This window comes from Phyllostomus hastatus, unplaced genomic scaffold, assembly GCF_019186645.2.
Source record: "Phyllostomus hastatus isolate PE091 unplaced genomic scaffold, TTU_PhHast_1.1 phas_contig_80, whole genome shotgun sequence".
In the NCBI taxonomy this organism is placed as follows: domain Eukaryota; kingdom Metazoa; phylum Chordata; class Mammalia; order Chiroptera; family Phyllostomidae; genus Phyllostomus; species Phyllostomus hastatus.
This window is the reverse complement of record NW_025333960.1, coordinates 42404964-42418553: the sequence shown is the minus strand read 5'-3', so window position 1 is coordinate 42418553 and position 13590 is coordinate 42404964. Positions and strand designations below refer to the sequence as shown.

Sequence of the window (13590 nt, the reverse complement as noted above, 5' to 3'; positions counted from 1 at the left end):
GATTTCCAATATGGTGTGAGTTTCAATATCTTCATACTAGTTATAATTCTCTGGATTTCCAATATGGTGTGACTTTCAATAATACCTTAGTATTAGTTATAATTCTCTGGATTTCCAATACAGCATGACCTCCAATAATATCTTAGAACTAGTTATAATTCTTGACCAAGTTAAACAATAAACATTGATTTTCATCAGGTTCTCATTCTGCAGAATGGGGAAGTTAGACACAAGCCTGTGCAGAGACAGAAAGTCTCACTGAGCAGCAGTGACAGTCCCCGCTCTCAGAAGTGATGGCTCTTTCTGCTGCCTCTCTGGCGACTCTGTTCTTCCTCTCACACATCATGTTTATGAGAATCGCTTCCTCCTACACTGCAAACTCCAAGGGAGCAGGGATACATCAGGTTCACTTCTTCGTGTCGCACAGCCCGTAGTGGTCCTTACCTACCTCCGAAGTATCCAATACATACCTAGTGAATAAGTAAACTTACACAGATAAAAGTGTGAATTTAGGAAAATTACCTAAATCACTGAAAGAATATCACAACACAGGTGGAAAAGGAGAAACTTGATTCCTCTAGTTCGGCTGTGAATGACAGAGATTGCTCCATATTACTGTCATTAAAAATAAAAATGTTCAAATATGACACTGAAAACATTTCCTTGCATATTCTGAGACAGGGTTGACAAACTTTTTCTAAGAACCAGATAGTAAATCTTTTTCAAACTTGTGGGCCAAGAAGCAAATTTTGAGGATGTTATATAGATGCATATGTATATGATGATGTAAGAGTCCACCCTTTAAAAATGTACAAACCACTATTAAAAAAAATAAGCAGGCGGAGAGCCAGATCTGGCCGTGTTCTCAGAAGACGATACTGCTGGTTCACAGCGCTGGGGGGCCAGGCCGACTGGAGCTGCCGCTCATGCTGGACTCACTCCTGTTAACGCAGCGTTTGTTCCTCCCGGGAACGAATTTACCACGTACAAGAGCTTCATTCAGCAAGAACACTTGGTCTACAGGCTATGCACACAGCAGAACTTCTTCACTGTAATCACTATTTTATTCACACATATTATTAAACATCTATTCAATGTCTATGTTAACCCCAGAGACCGTGTTCCTTCCAACAGCTCTCTGGCTCGAGACCGCAGACCCTGATTCCACCCTCTCCCTTCGTGTCCCTTCCCCGCTGCCCCTGCGCACCCCTTGTCCTGCCTAAGGTCCCAGTTGCCTGCGGTACCTATCTCAGGAGCTGAGCAGACAGAGTGGTGGGGAATTCTGTGGAAAATGTGTTCTTCTAATTGCTGATGATATATATAAAACACATGCTATGATCATAGCATCATTTACTAGAAAGCCCCAGAGACAGGGAAAACAATCTTATTAGCTTTTTTCATCTTAATGAATAAATATTCAAGGTGAAGGGAAAAGCTGTTTCTTTTGCTTTCTTATTGCAATTAAGCCAGCATACACCTGCCCACTGCTGCAGCACAACGGAATGTTTCATTGGCTTTAAAAAGGCTCATAGCTCTGGCTGGGTAGGTCAGTTGGTTAGAGCATCATCCTAATATGACAACGTTGCCGGTTCAATCCCTGGTCAGGGCATGTACAAGAAGTAACCAATGAGTGCACAATAAGTGGAACAACAAACTGATGTCTCTGTCTCTGTCACTGTCTCTCTCTTGCTAAAAAAATCAATATATAAAAATAAAGGTCTAATCCTTTCCCACATACCATGACCATGTTTGGAAACCACAGCAAAGTTTTTTAAAAAATCATTTAAATAAAAAGGCTACATAATTTTAGTTATATATGATGAATAACTCCTATAGATCTACTGTATAGCATATTGCCTGTATTTCACAATATTGTAGTATGTACTTAAAAACTTGCTTAGAGGGTAGATCTTATGTTGTGTTTTTTAATCACAAAAACTTAAATAAATAACGAGGGTGGATGGAAGCTTTTGGAGATAATGGATATGTTTCTAGCAAATTTGATTGTGGTGGTGTTTTCATGGTTTTATACTTCTCTCCAGACTCACCAAGTTGTATATATTATATATGTGCAGCTCAATCATAGATCAATAAAAGTGATTTTTAAAATGGTAACTTGCAATCCTGAAGAGCTAGGGACTTACAGTATCATCGATTTTGCCTTGTGGATTCCTGAGGTTGTTTGACCACTTTTTACCATCCTTGGAGAAGCCGTTATCTAAGAGCTTTTCACATATTTATCCTATTTGACCTTCAGCACATTCCTTTCACCCTGTCTCTAATTAAAAATAAAATCAGTAAGAATCATAGCCAAGAAATGATCTTCTGTGTTACCACTTAAGAATAATAAAAGCCTACAATGTATCTAAATAATAAAGAGCGGGCTCCCTTGAATGGCAGAAACTGTAATTCCATGGAGAGGTCCACGTATTATCACACGTTCTCAGAAGTAAGCTCACACACAATTCTCAGATGGAAAGCAAAACTAGGAGCAGAAAATGTGCTGAGTTTACTGAGTGAGGTACAGTCTTTACCTCAAATGTGGGCTCCCTTAAAATTCATCAGCTGAAGACACTTTCCCGCCAGTAACGCCTGGCCCCGGACAAACACACCTGCCTCCCCTCTTATTCTGCTGGACCTATGGGGTTCTGACCTGAGGCATTTAACTCTGTCAACCCCGCATCACCTCAAGGCCAGAAAAGCCAGGGGCTTGAAAGCTGTCACAGAACATAAAGGGGAGATTACTTTTTTATATAATACAGTTCTTTGATTTATATCATATATACCAGACCTATAATTGTAAAAATAATTATTAAATTTTAAATTATATTAACCAAACCTTCTACTATCTTATATATAATGAAATACAATCTCTCTTGCCTTTATAATTCTTTTTCTCTCTAGTAAAAAAAAAAAACAACATGAAAACTATGTCCTTGCTACTGCACAGTTAAGGGAATGCATGATATAGACAAGAAAAGAAGTGATAATGGTGAAATTCACTTACGGTCAGATCTATTCTCTTGTGCATAGGATAGTCTGGGGTTCGGGGTCGAGGGTTATTTATCACCTTAAACCGTGGGTCAGTGTTGCATTAAGATTTGCTGAAGGTTTGTGTGGCAGCTACAGACACCATGTAATTACTTTCTCTTACTTATTTTTTCTTTCATTTCTAGTAACTTACTTAGAGTTTCCATGGCAGTCTCAATTCCCTCAGCTGGTCAGGTAGAGAGTGTTAACTGTATTTTGCACGTGGGAAAAAATGCTCAGAGAGGTAACTGTTCGTCCAAAATCACACAGCTCAGAAAAGGATCTAGTAATAAAATCTGAATGTGTCTTAATTCTAGTCTAGGCCTCATTCTTCAGCTTTCTGCTTCTTGTCTATGTCCTTTCTTTTTCTCAGACTGTATAAAAAGTATAGTACACAGTCAAGTGGGGCAAAACTAGCTCAGAGGTGAAACAGATAAAAATGCATAATACTAATTAAAATAATTGATACAGACTCTCCTCTAACGACCGTGATTCCAGAAAAATACATCAAGTAGGGTTCAGGCACTGAAATCTCTTGGTCATGTGGATACGTTCTCTGGGAAGAGAGACAAAGCCAACAATTCTGATAGCCCGAATCACTTGGTATAAAGTGGCTTACCAGACTACAGACTCCGTCACCCAGCCCAGAAGGATGAGGCGAGGGTCACCACAGTGAGCGCTGGCAGGACAGGGGTCTGGGGTTCCCTGGGTGGGGCCCTCAGGGTGCACTGTGCACTTCCAGCAGCGGGAGACCCTGAGTACCTGTGCGTGGAAGGGGGCGGTGGGCGGGATGGTGCAGCAGCAGTACTATAGAGATAACCTAACTGACTTTATTTTCTCCTTGGGTTGTTCCTGAATCTCTCTCTCTCTCTCTCTCTCTCTCACACACACACACACACACACACACACACACACACACCCCTGAATTCATCCCACAAAACTGATTCTATGAAGAACCAAGGTAATTTTGGTCATAAGAATTTATAAACACCAGACCTCCCAAATTTAGACCAGAAAGTCTGCACTCATCTGCTACATATATTAATACCTGATTCACTAATTTCAAAGTCCACTCTGCCTAAAACTGTGTTTAAAGCCCCTTCCCTGTTTGGGTTTAGCACTGATTAGCACATACTAGATAATAGTAAAAACAAGTGTTGAGTGGTGGTAGTCTCAGGGAAGGAGATTATCTTGCCATCTTTAACAGTTCAATGAACCTAGGGGAGTAAAAGAAAAAGAGCAAACATCTCGAGCTTCCTTTAGTCATAATTGCTTTCCACTAGGTCCAAACTTTTGTTCTGTGGCTGCAGACCTGGACGGTAACCCCTTACTTAAGGACAAGCAGGGCCCGAAGAATCTCATTGCTGGACTTGGCAAATTGAAAGCATTCTTGGGTGCATACCTGGGCCTCTCCAGATACAAAGCCAGGAATGCAGAGGGTGAAGGACTTGAAACTAGCTTTTAGATGGGATTGCTGTTGAACGTCGCCCAGTCAATCCTTTTACCAGCAATGTAAAATAAAGTAAAATTTAACAAAAAATAGTCATGACATGATGACAGGCTAATCATGACATTGCATTTTGCTCTTGGCTACTTTCAAGCTAACTCATTAGGGTGATGATTAGGATAATCATTTAATTTCTTGTACAAATTATACTTTTGAGACTTAAGGAGACTCAATTTAGAAATAAGCCAGGGCATTAATTTAGAATTGTCAGGCCAACCGAGATGTATGGTCTCTAACCTATCAGTATTTTAAAGATGATACAGATGTCCATACTTGCGCATTTTTTAAGGAATTAATTTATTTTTATCTGGTATTGAGAAGTCTTGCCAGGTACTAGAAGTATTCAGCACTAATTGTATCGAGATATAATATATACATTTCTATTTCTGAAATTTATAATATACTTTCAGGCTTCTGGATTTTTTTGTCAAATTTGGATTTAAAGAGAATTATTGCCTCAATTTCATCTATATGTTGGTCACTCATTAAAAGAAAATTCTTTGCATGGAGATAAAAGACCAGTGTTTATTGATACACATCCTGATAGTAAGTGTAAAGGCTCCTCATACCAGAATCTGGCTGGAAATAAATTAAAACCAATTGATTAAAAATGTGATGGGTCTGAGTGAAGGGGACTGCGAACCAAAAAGTATCACACCTCCTGTCAGTCTGCAAAGCGGCTGTGAAAAATGACACATGAATCATAGTGGAAAGGACTACAGCCACTTAGTGGCCACCATGAACTCCACTGGCTTTGGCCATAAAGCATAATGGCAGAATGAGACATGAGAGTTGGGTTCAGAGGGGAGAACCCTGCTCCATCACATTCAATGACTCACAACTCCATGCCCTTTTGCAGCGGAGGGTGAGTTCAACGCTCTGACATAGATAAATATGTTCAGAAAACCTACATGGGCAATGCTGACATCAGCTGCTAACAGCTTAGCATGGTCATAGCTAAAAGCAGGGGAAATTTACAGACGACTGACTTCTTATTTTTTGTTGCATTAATTATCACTCTATACACATGCTTTAAAAAATTTACACAGTGCCGATCACTCTTCACTTGACCACATCATGGCAATGTACAAATAACTACTAGATCAATACACATCTTAGTCATGTATCTGAAACTTTTCCTTTGCAGGAAGGGAAAAAAAGGAAGACCAATACTTACCTATTGCATGATTTAATTTTCAACTACCTGATAAAATTATCATTATTATGTTGATTTCAGGGAGGACAAAACTGAGACTAAAGTCTGTAACAAATGACAATTTGTCCAGTGGATGAGTTTGAATTTGAAATAATATCTTTGACTCTACCTTCATATCTGACAGTCAGATTTGTTTCTCTATCCCAGGAGTCTGCATTTTTTGTTTACTTGCTTGTTTGTTTTTTGTAAAGGGCCAGACGCAAGTACTCAATTCTACCACTGTAGCAGGAAAGCAGCCAGGTGCAATATGAAAAGAAATGGGTGTGGCCAGATTCCCACCCTACCCTTGCTCCTAGGTAACCATCAGCAATGAAAGCAAAACAAACAAACAAACAAAACAAAACAAAAAACCCTAAACAAAAGAATAAAATTATTTAACACTAATAGTTAAGAATATCTTACAACCTTACAGCACACAAATCCGGGACTTGAAAACACTGTGTTTATTTTGCCATCCTCACCTCCCACCCACTGGGGGCCCAGTGCTTTCCTACTGGGATCAGGGTTGTCTCCTCAAAACACCATTCAGCCCTGCTCTTTCTGGCTCAATCTGACGTCCTAAACCCTTCTTTCTCTGGCTTCCCATTTTTTAAAACACATTCAAAATAGCACCACCTAGTGAAGGGGAAGGTTAATTAACTTTTTTTCTTTTCCGTATTAAGGTATGGGTAACTAAAGCAACTTAATGTGGCAACCTTAAGAATTATTGTAGTTTTTTTAAAAGAATTATTGTAGTTTAAAAGGGACCTGTGTTTAATTAAGCTTAATTAAACACAGCAACCATTTATTAAGTCTCTATGCTAGATATTGGGAATGGGAATGTTTCCTAACAAAGCAATTTACAGCTAAAGCCATAAAAACATTTAGGCTCCAGAAAATCCACTCCTAAGAAGCTACCTCAAAAAAAGAATCCAGTGAAATAAAGCATTACTGCCTATAGGAAAAAGAAGGAAGAAAGAAAAAGCTCGTAACAATGTTTGATTTCAGAGCAAACCCAGCTACAATAGAAAACATATTAACTGTCTAATATTAGGGAACTAGGTAAGTAAATCACAAAACACAAATACAAAGATATATTAAGAAATAATCAAAATGATCACCATGATGATCAGGAATAAACACGCAAATAAGAAAATCATTGTGATAGATCAGTGGATAATTGGTTTAGGGGTAAAATTCCCTTCTGACTACCCCTCAAATAATGTCATGAAGTCAGCCATGGACTGCGTGTGAAAGACCACGATACCGCACCAATGTTTTGGTACTCTGCCCGTGTATCAACACTACACATGTAAAGCGAAAATAACTGTTTTACTGTAGAGGGAGATGTGGACCGCTGGAACCACAGCGCAGACGGGGTCTCTGTCACACGACTGAATGTCCTCTCTGTGAGCGTCAACTCCGGCACCTCTGAAAGACGCGGACATGCCACAGCTCTTGCTTATTGTTCCGTTCTTCCTTTCATTTCGAAGCCTGCTCCCTCATTCCTAAGAGGCCAGTTAGCAATGCAATAAATTAATTTGTACTTTGGAGCGAACTCTTTAATCCTTTTTGTTCTCTCACCTCCCAATCAAACACACACTCTCACATTTGCATGTATTAACATAATGAAACATTAATTACACAGTGTCTAGGATGGGACAGGCAAAGCGCTCCCATCAATCTCAATAACTCACATCAGGAAGGTGAAAAACGCTGCCTAGCCTTATCAGGACCACATAATAGACACAAACACAGGCTCGGTGCCTGTTGTGGGTGTGATTTATAACCAGCATCTGAAAACAAAAAGCAGAAAATTACAAGGGGACTAATCGATAACAATTATCTTAATGATAGATGGACAAATTTTATTCTTTTGTTGGGTGGTATTGGCAGTCTAGTGGTTTGTTTGCAACAGGGGATAAAGATTAAGCAGACTGCTGTAGAAAACCAATGAGGTCTGAAAATGCCTAACTCCTGGGTGCAGAGAGTTGTTGCATTATCTGATCTCCCTCAAGAAACCGTGGGGGCTCACCTGAACCAGAGAAGGTGACCAAGGCTTCCCTCACATCTGTCCCTTAACCCTTTTGTCTCCTAACCCTTCTAGATGGGTTCGTGGGGCTTCTGAGCCTCTCTCCACATACGTGTGCTCCTCTGCTTACGGAGGTCTGAGTTCCGCCAGCACAGCCTGGAGGGCTATCCTGCATGCTTACAGGCAGCTCGGATGATTGTCGCTGAGCTGTTCCAGTGTTAGTTACTTGAAAATCGATACACAAGGGGACCATGTTTGGAACCCAGTGCTTGCAAACAGCGTCAATATCTCACAGACTTTTCAAGAGCTTTTTGCAAATATCAAACGTAATGACATGCATGTATTTTGGTCCACAGAAACCCAGTTCTTGTTGGATTTCTTCTTCGAACCATGGAGGATTGATTAATTAAACAACAATAACGACGACAACAACAACAACAACAACAACTAAAGATGCCCCAGCAAGCCTGTAGGCATGGTTTGTGAATGAAGGCACCATTGACATCTCAGTCTGGACAACTAGCTGTCTTTGCTGTGTGGAGCTGATCTGTGCATTGTAGGAAATTTAACAGTGCAGCTGGTCTGTACTCCCTGGACACCAGCACCCTCTCCTCTTCCCTTCCAGTCCTGACAATCAAAAATGTCCCCAGGCACTACCAACGACCCTCAGTGGGGGCTAGCAAAAGCATTCCCAGTTGAAAACCACTGCCCTATGCCCTCCGTACAAGATTCAGGCATAATGTTCATTAAAAAAAATCACACTAAAGCAAATGGCAAAAGAATAGTTTGATGGTGTAAAAACTTTGTTATTAAATGTTCTTTGAAATAAGTGGATTCTCCTCAGCTTTTAAGTCAATGCTTGAAGGCATTTATAGAACACAGCAAGCCAAGAACCCTACGTTCTGTTCCCATTGATGCCATCCCGACTGCACGGTCTAGAGCAATCAATCTGCTTCTTTCCTCTGGATATCACTTTCTTCTTCTGCAGAGCAAAGGGCTTGGACACAGTTCAAGGACCCTGACCGGTCTCACATTCTGTGCTTCCGCCGTTAGGAGAGTGGACTCCTGTGACAGCTCTTTAACCAAGATCCTCCCCAGGCTCCCCAACATCCCACGCAGTGTGGGCCACTCTTCTCCATCCGACCCTTTCCTCTCTGAGAGCAGTAAGTGTTTCCCACTGACTTGAGCAGGGAGCCAATACTGAGACTCACTTGACTATAGTCCAAAACTGCAATCCCATGGGAAGGGGACTGTGCATGCATTAAAATATGAACATGTAACTTGGCAAAGGTGGGGGCAGGGCCTGTTTCTGTGTATTTAAAGAGACAGGAACACCAAGGGGGCAGCAATTTGAGCTGCCTTCAAGACAGGCATGATCACAACGTCAGCAGATCAACAAACAACAACAAAATAGACCACTAAGTCAAGCCCTGCACATGTCTATTGTGCTAAAGCTTTTTCTCTTCCACTCTAATCGTTTTATTCAATGTAGAAACTATACTCAGAGAAAAAGAAAAGCCTAAATAAATGCAATTGTTAAAAATCCAATTTTCCTGAATTTGACCCTATGAGCTGTGAGGTCTCAGAAGCACATGTTTTCTGATTTGTGGTTCTCAGAGCCCATTAATATTTGTAATCACTTCTTCAAATACACACCATTCCCATAGATCCCTGGAGATTCCAGAGGCCGATCTGCCTTTTTGACAGCTGTCGAATTCTTGTTTGCATGAAAGATGCAACAAGTCGATCAAATCATCGCTCAGGACTCCTGGCCCTGTCAGCTCCTGGCTGTTGAGACTCATCCATCCGTAGGCCCTCATTCGGGCCCTTTCACAACTGATGTGTTCGCTTGTGCATTCCTGCCATTGCTCATACGAGGACAAAATGAAATAGCATGATGGCAGACACACAGCACTATAATTCTCCGCACCCAGAGACTCGAATGACCTGCCTGCCAATACACCACGGTATGTCCCCATTTACAAGGCATTTACTTCAACAGGGTGTTAAGAAAATCATCTTTCATGTACAGTGTACCTGTCTCTTTTCATGTGCTCTCAACATCCCGGGAGACGCAGGAAAATATAATGATGCTTACATTTTCATGTAGAACGATCTCGGGAGAAGAAAGGCGAACTGCCTTGCCCTAAGGAACGGAGCACTTAAGCAGTAACACAACACGGAGAGATGTTCCCTTTGCACACTTCGGGACATATTTGCTGAGTGTCACTGAACTTAGCTGCCTCTGGAGAGAAAAAGAACTTTATTTCTAAGGCTACATGCATCAAATCAATTGTAGCAGTAATAACTACTGCGTGTTTTCTCAGGAGCTTATGATATCTTCCCAGTAGTTGTTTAGTTTATGCATTAAGGCAGAGGAAGAGAGAGTCAGGGCCCACACTCATAGCTACACAGGAAAGGCACATACAAATCCCAGGAACTGAGTCCTCATCAATACAACGGCTGTAACTGTTTTATGGCGACACACCCCCATTCTGAAAATAAAACCCCTCTAGTATGAGCCAAGAACCAATCAGGAATTGGGGGGCAAAAAATGCTTACCATTAGGTGACTAAACTGCATCACTATAACGAAATGGGAGAGTTGGGAAAATAAACATCGAATTCATTGCAAATGCAAAACGACTCTTTCTCTATGAAATGAAAGCCACGATAAAACTGATGGGCCATGCGTTATGAATACATTGTACTGGGTTTTCAAAACCCAAAGATATTTTAAAAACCATAATCCAAACACAACCGAACCATATAGCATTCAATAACAAATGTGTACATTTCAGCCCGGGGCCCTTCCAACCAGCCCCGCCAGCGAAATTTACCTGTCATGCTCCCCTGACCAGCTGTATTTGGTTACACTTCATGAAAGAAACCACGGCACTCAGATCTCATTTGCTTTCCATTCAGTGGCTTTGGTAATTTCAACATAAAGAAATTAAAATTTAAAAATAAATAAATAAAAGTATCTGTGGGTCATAAACTCACAAGCTCAGCAGTTTTAATGTTTAAAATAAATGTTTAATGTCCAACAGGAGGATTAGGTGATATTGCCGAGCTGGCTCATTTCTCTGTCTGAGGTGAGCAAAGCCGGCAGGAGGAGGCAAAGCAAACAAAGTTGCAGAAACTCTGCTATTCGTTACATTGTAGCTTCCCATTGGCAGTGGTTGTCAGGAGTCTAAGCCCTTCTCCCAAACATTTATTAGCCCAGAGCAGTTTCAGATAACTAAGAGATGTTCCTGTTGACCACAGTTAAAAACATTGGTCAGTCACAGGTATTTTCAAAAGAAGAACGCATTTTTATTTTTCAGTAATCATGAGGGGGTGGAAGACAGCATCTGCCCGCAAAGGAGAGAAAAGAAAGTTTTAATTTCCATAACGAAGCACTGTGGATTTTCATCCCTTACTGTTTTCTCCTGACTGTGAAATCTACTGTTGCTGCAACACACCTATTGCCTCCAGTATCATATCTAAGAGGTGGTTTCTATAAAAATAGATGAATATATTTTTTATGTTGGCTTATATGGAAGAGACTTGCATTTATTAGGCCCTATTTTTTAAAAATGCAGGAATTTCCTAAGCAAGAGAAACTTCAAGGGTGGGGCGTTTCCCAAAGCTGGCAACTTTCCTTTTGTGATTATGATGAATAATGATGATACCATTAATAGCAGCTTCTATTGTTAAGTCATTTTTAATCTGCTACTCACTAAATGAAATGTCTATTATATGTTACCTAGACTATTCCTAGACTATAATTTAGCAGCTACAGTTATCTTCATTATACTGATGGACAGACTGTAGTTCAGAGAGGCTACACAACTTGGCTATGGTCATCCAGCCCAAACTTGAATTTGATTCTTCTTGATTCTAGAGACTCCGTTCTTGATTAAAGGACTATGTTTGGAGTTGGGTGACCAGAGCAAAAAATTAAAATATGATGTGACTTTTAAAAAAATCATTTACGCTTTATATAAGATGTCCAAAATAACTAGAGAAAGAAGAGAGATTGATACCAATTATGCTGAAGGACCCAGCATGTTGGGAGGCCAAGCACGTGAGGGACACGGAAGATAAGGTATGAAAAAAGTGACGCATGTGGACTAAAAGAGAAGACCTGAGATGATGCTACAAACAGCAAAGTCAGCTGAAATGCGGGCACTGCGGGGGAGAGAGGTGGGGTTCACAGAACAGTGAGCCCACTGTGCAAGACTCACTGGACGTCGGGAGGAAGGGAATTGCCCAGTTCCAGAAAAGCGGTTCAGGTCACAGGTTCTGGAGACGAACACACACTAGGGTTAAATCCAGCCTCTGCTACGCACCCATTATGCGAACTTAGCAAGTGGCTTATCCCCTTTTACTTTCCTCTAAAAAGCCAGAAAAAAATGTCCCTGCCCATCTGGAAGAGCCGTGAGGGCTTTTTAAAACGAAGCGTGCAGCGTGTTGCCTATCGGACGTGCTCAGCAGCTGGTCATTCACCACCATGGGCATCACTGGCCAGAATGTAACGAATCCCTGTCAGTGGAACCTGGAGCAAGTTACTCTGTGTCCCTGGCATCATATGTACGTATCTCTGAAATGAGACTGGTATGAGACGCTCGACCCGTCGTACAATAATTAAATAAGAGGACGTGTATAAGAGGATTTTGAAAACTAGAACTGAGGGTTACAAGAGCCTGCAGGATTGGGGTAGCGGAGCCAGACCTTCGACGGCGAGACCCAGCTGTGCAGGTCTGATGCGAACCACGACGGGCCACGTGCGGGCTGATCTCTGCTGCGGAAAGGAAAGGCTGAAGCTGCAGCACGGGGCGCACTTTGTTTCCAGTTTGCATCTGCTATCTCTGGGGCCTTACCCAGTCTCTGGTTTCCCTCTCTCTCTCTCTCTCTCTCCCTCTCTCTCTCTCAGTGATACACAGGCCATCTCAGTCAAAACCATCCACTTCATTTAACTTCACTAACCTCATTTAGCACATTAGGTCTTTACTCCTAGCAAGATAAAGTCATCCTGTCTCTTTGTGAAATAGTAGAAAATAGATACATTGGTCTCTGCCTCTGGTTCCTGGCACAAAACTCCTAAAAACCCTTGTCCTTTCCAAAGTTATTAACAGCACTACAAGCAGCTTTTGTTCTAATATTCAGGCTTTGATCCTGAGTCCCGACAAAGAGCTCCTAAATCCCCTGGAGTTTCCTGGATGACAGAGGTGTCTTTTGTTCTAATGAGGTTACCTTTGTTGGGCTCCTGGATGGGGACTGGTCACCAGAAAGACCAAGCCATGATTAGTAGCTTAGAATTAATTCTCAGTGCTGGCCGCAGCCCCCATTCTTCAGGGGGGGGGGGCAATGGGATTAATAATTGATCATACCTATACCCAAAGAGAGCGGAGGCTTCAAGAGGCAGTACTGCTTAATCCCTTCACCTTTTGCACCCAGGCCCCCGACCCCCTTCCTGCTGACAGCTGTCAGTCTGTTCTGTGTATCTATGTGAGTCTGCCTCTATTTTGTTTGTTCGCTTCTATTTTGTTTGTACTTCTGCCTCTTCCCGGCCCACTCAGCCATGGCTTTGCAGATTCCCAGCTGGTAGAATCAGCCTTTCCCAGTCCTGATGCAATACTGACCATGCAGGTTCAAGGTCTCAGCTCACAAGCTGGTGGGTCTGAAACTAGCCGTGTCACTGTAAACCAAGGAGCTGGGGTGCCTGAGGGTGACACTTAGGACCACTCAAGCCTTCACTGCTAGGATTTGTCGTCTGTGTGATTTGGTCGTCTAGCATTCCTTTTTTCTTCCTCTTCTTCTTCATCATCTTTATTTCCCCATG

The 13590-nt window shown here is 41.6% G+C and overlaps 1 protein-coding gene across 1 annotated transcript in view; it reads right to left on the bottom strand.

Moving 5' to 3' along the window:
- The window catches only part of DCC (DCC netrin 1 receptor), a 668131-nt gene extending 660114 nt beyond the window's left edge, over positions 1–8017 (bottom strand). The window contains exon 1 of the mRNA XM_045849638.1: positions 7877–8017. Within this exon, the coding sequence (XP_045705594.1) occupies positions 7877–8017 (141 nt within the window). The remainder of the gene's footprint in view (positions 1–7876) is intronic.
- Positions 8018–13590: the final 5573 nt, after the last annotated feature.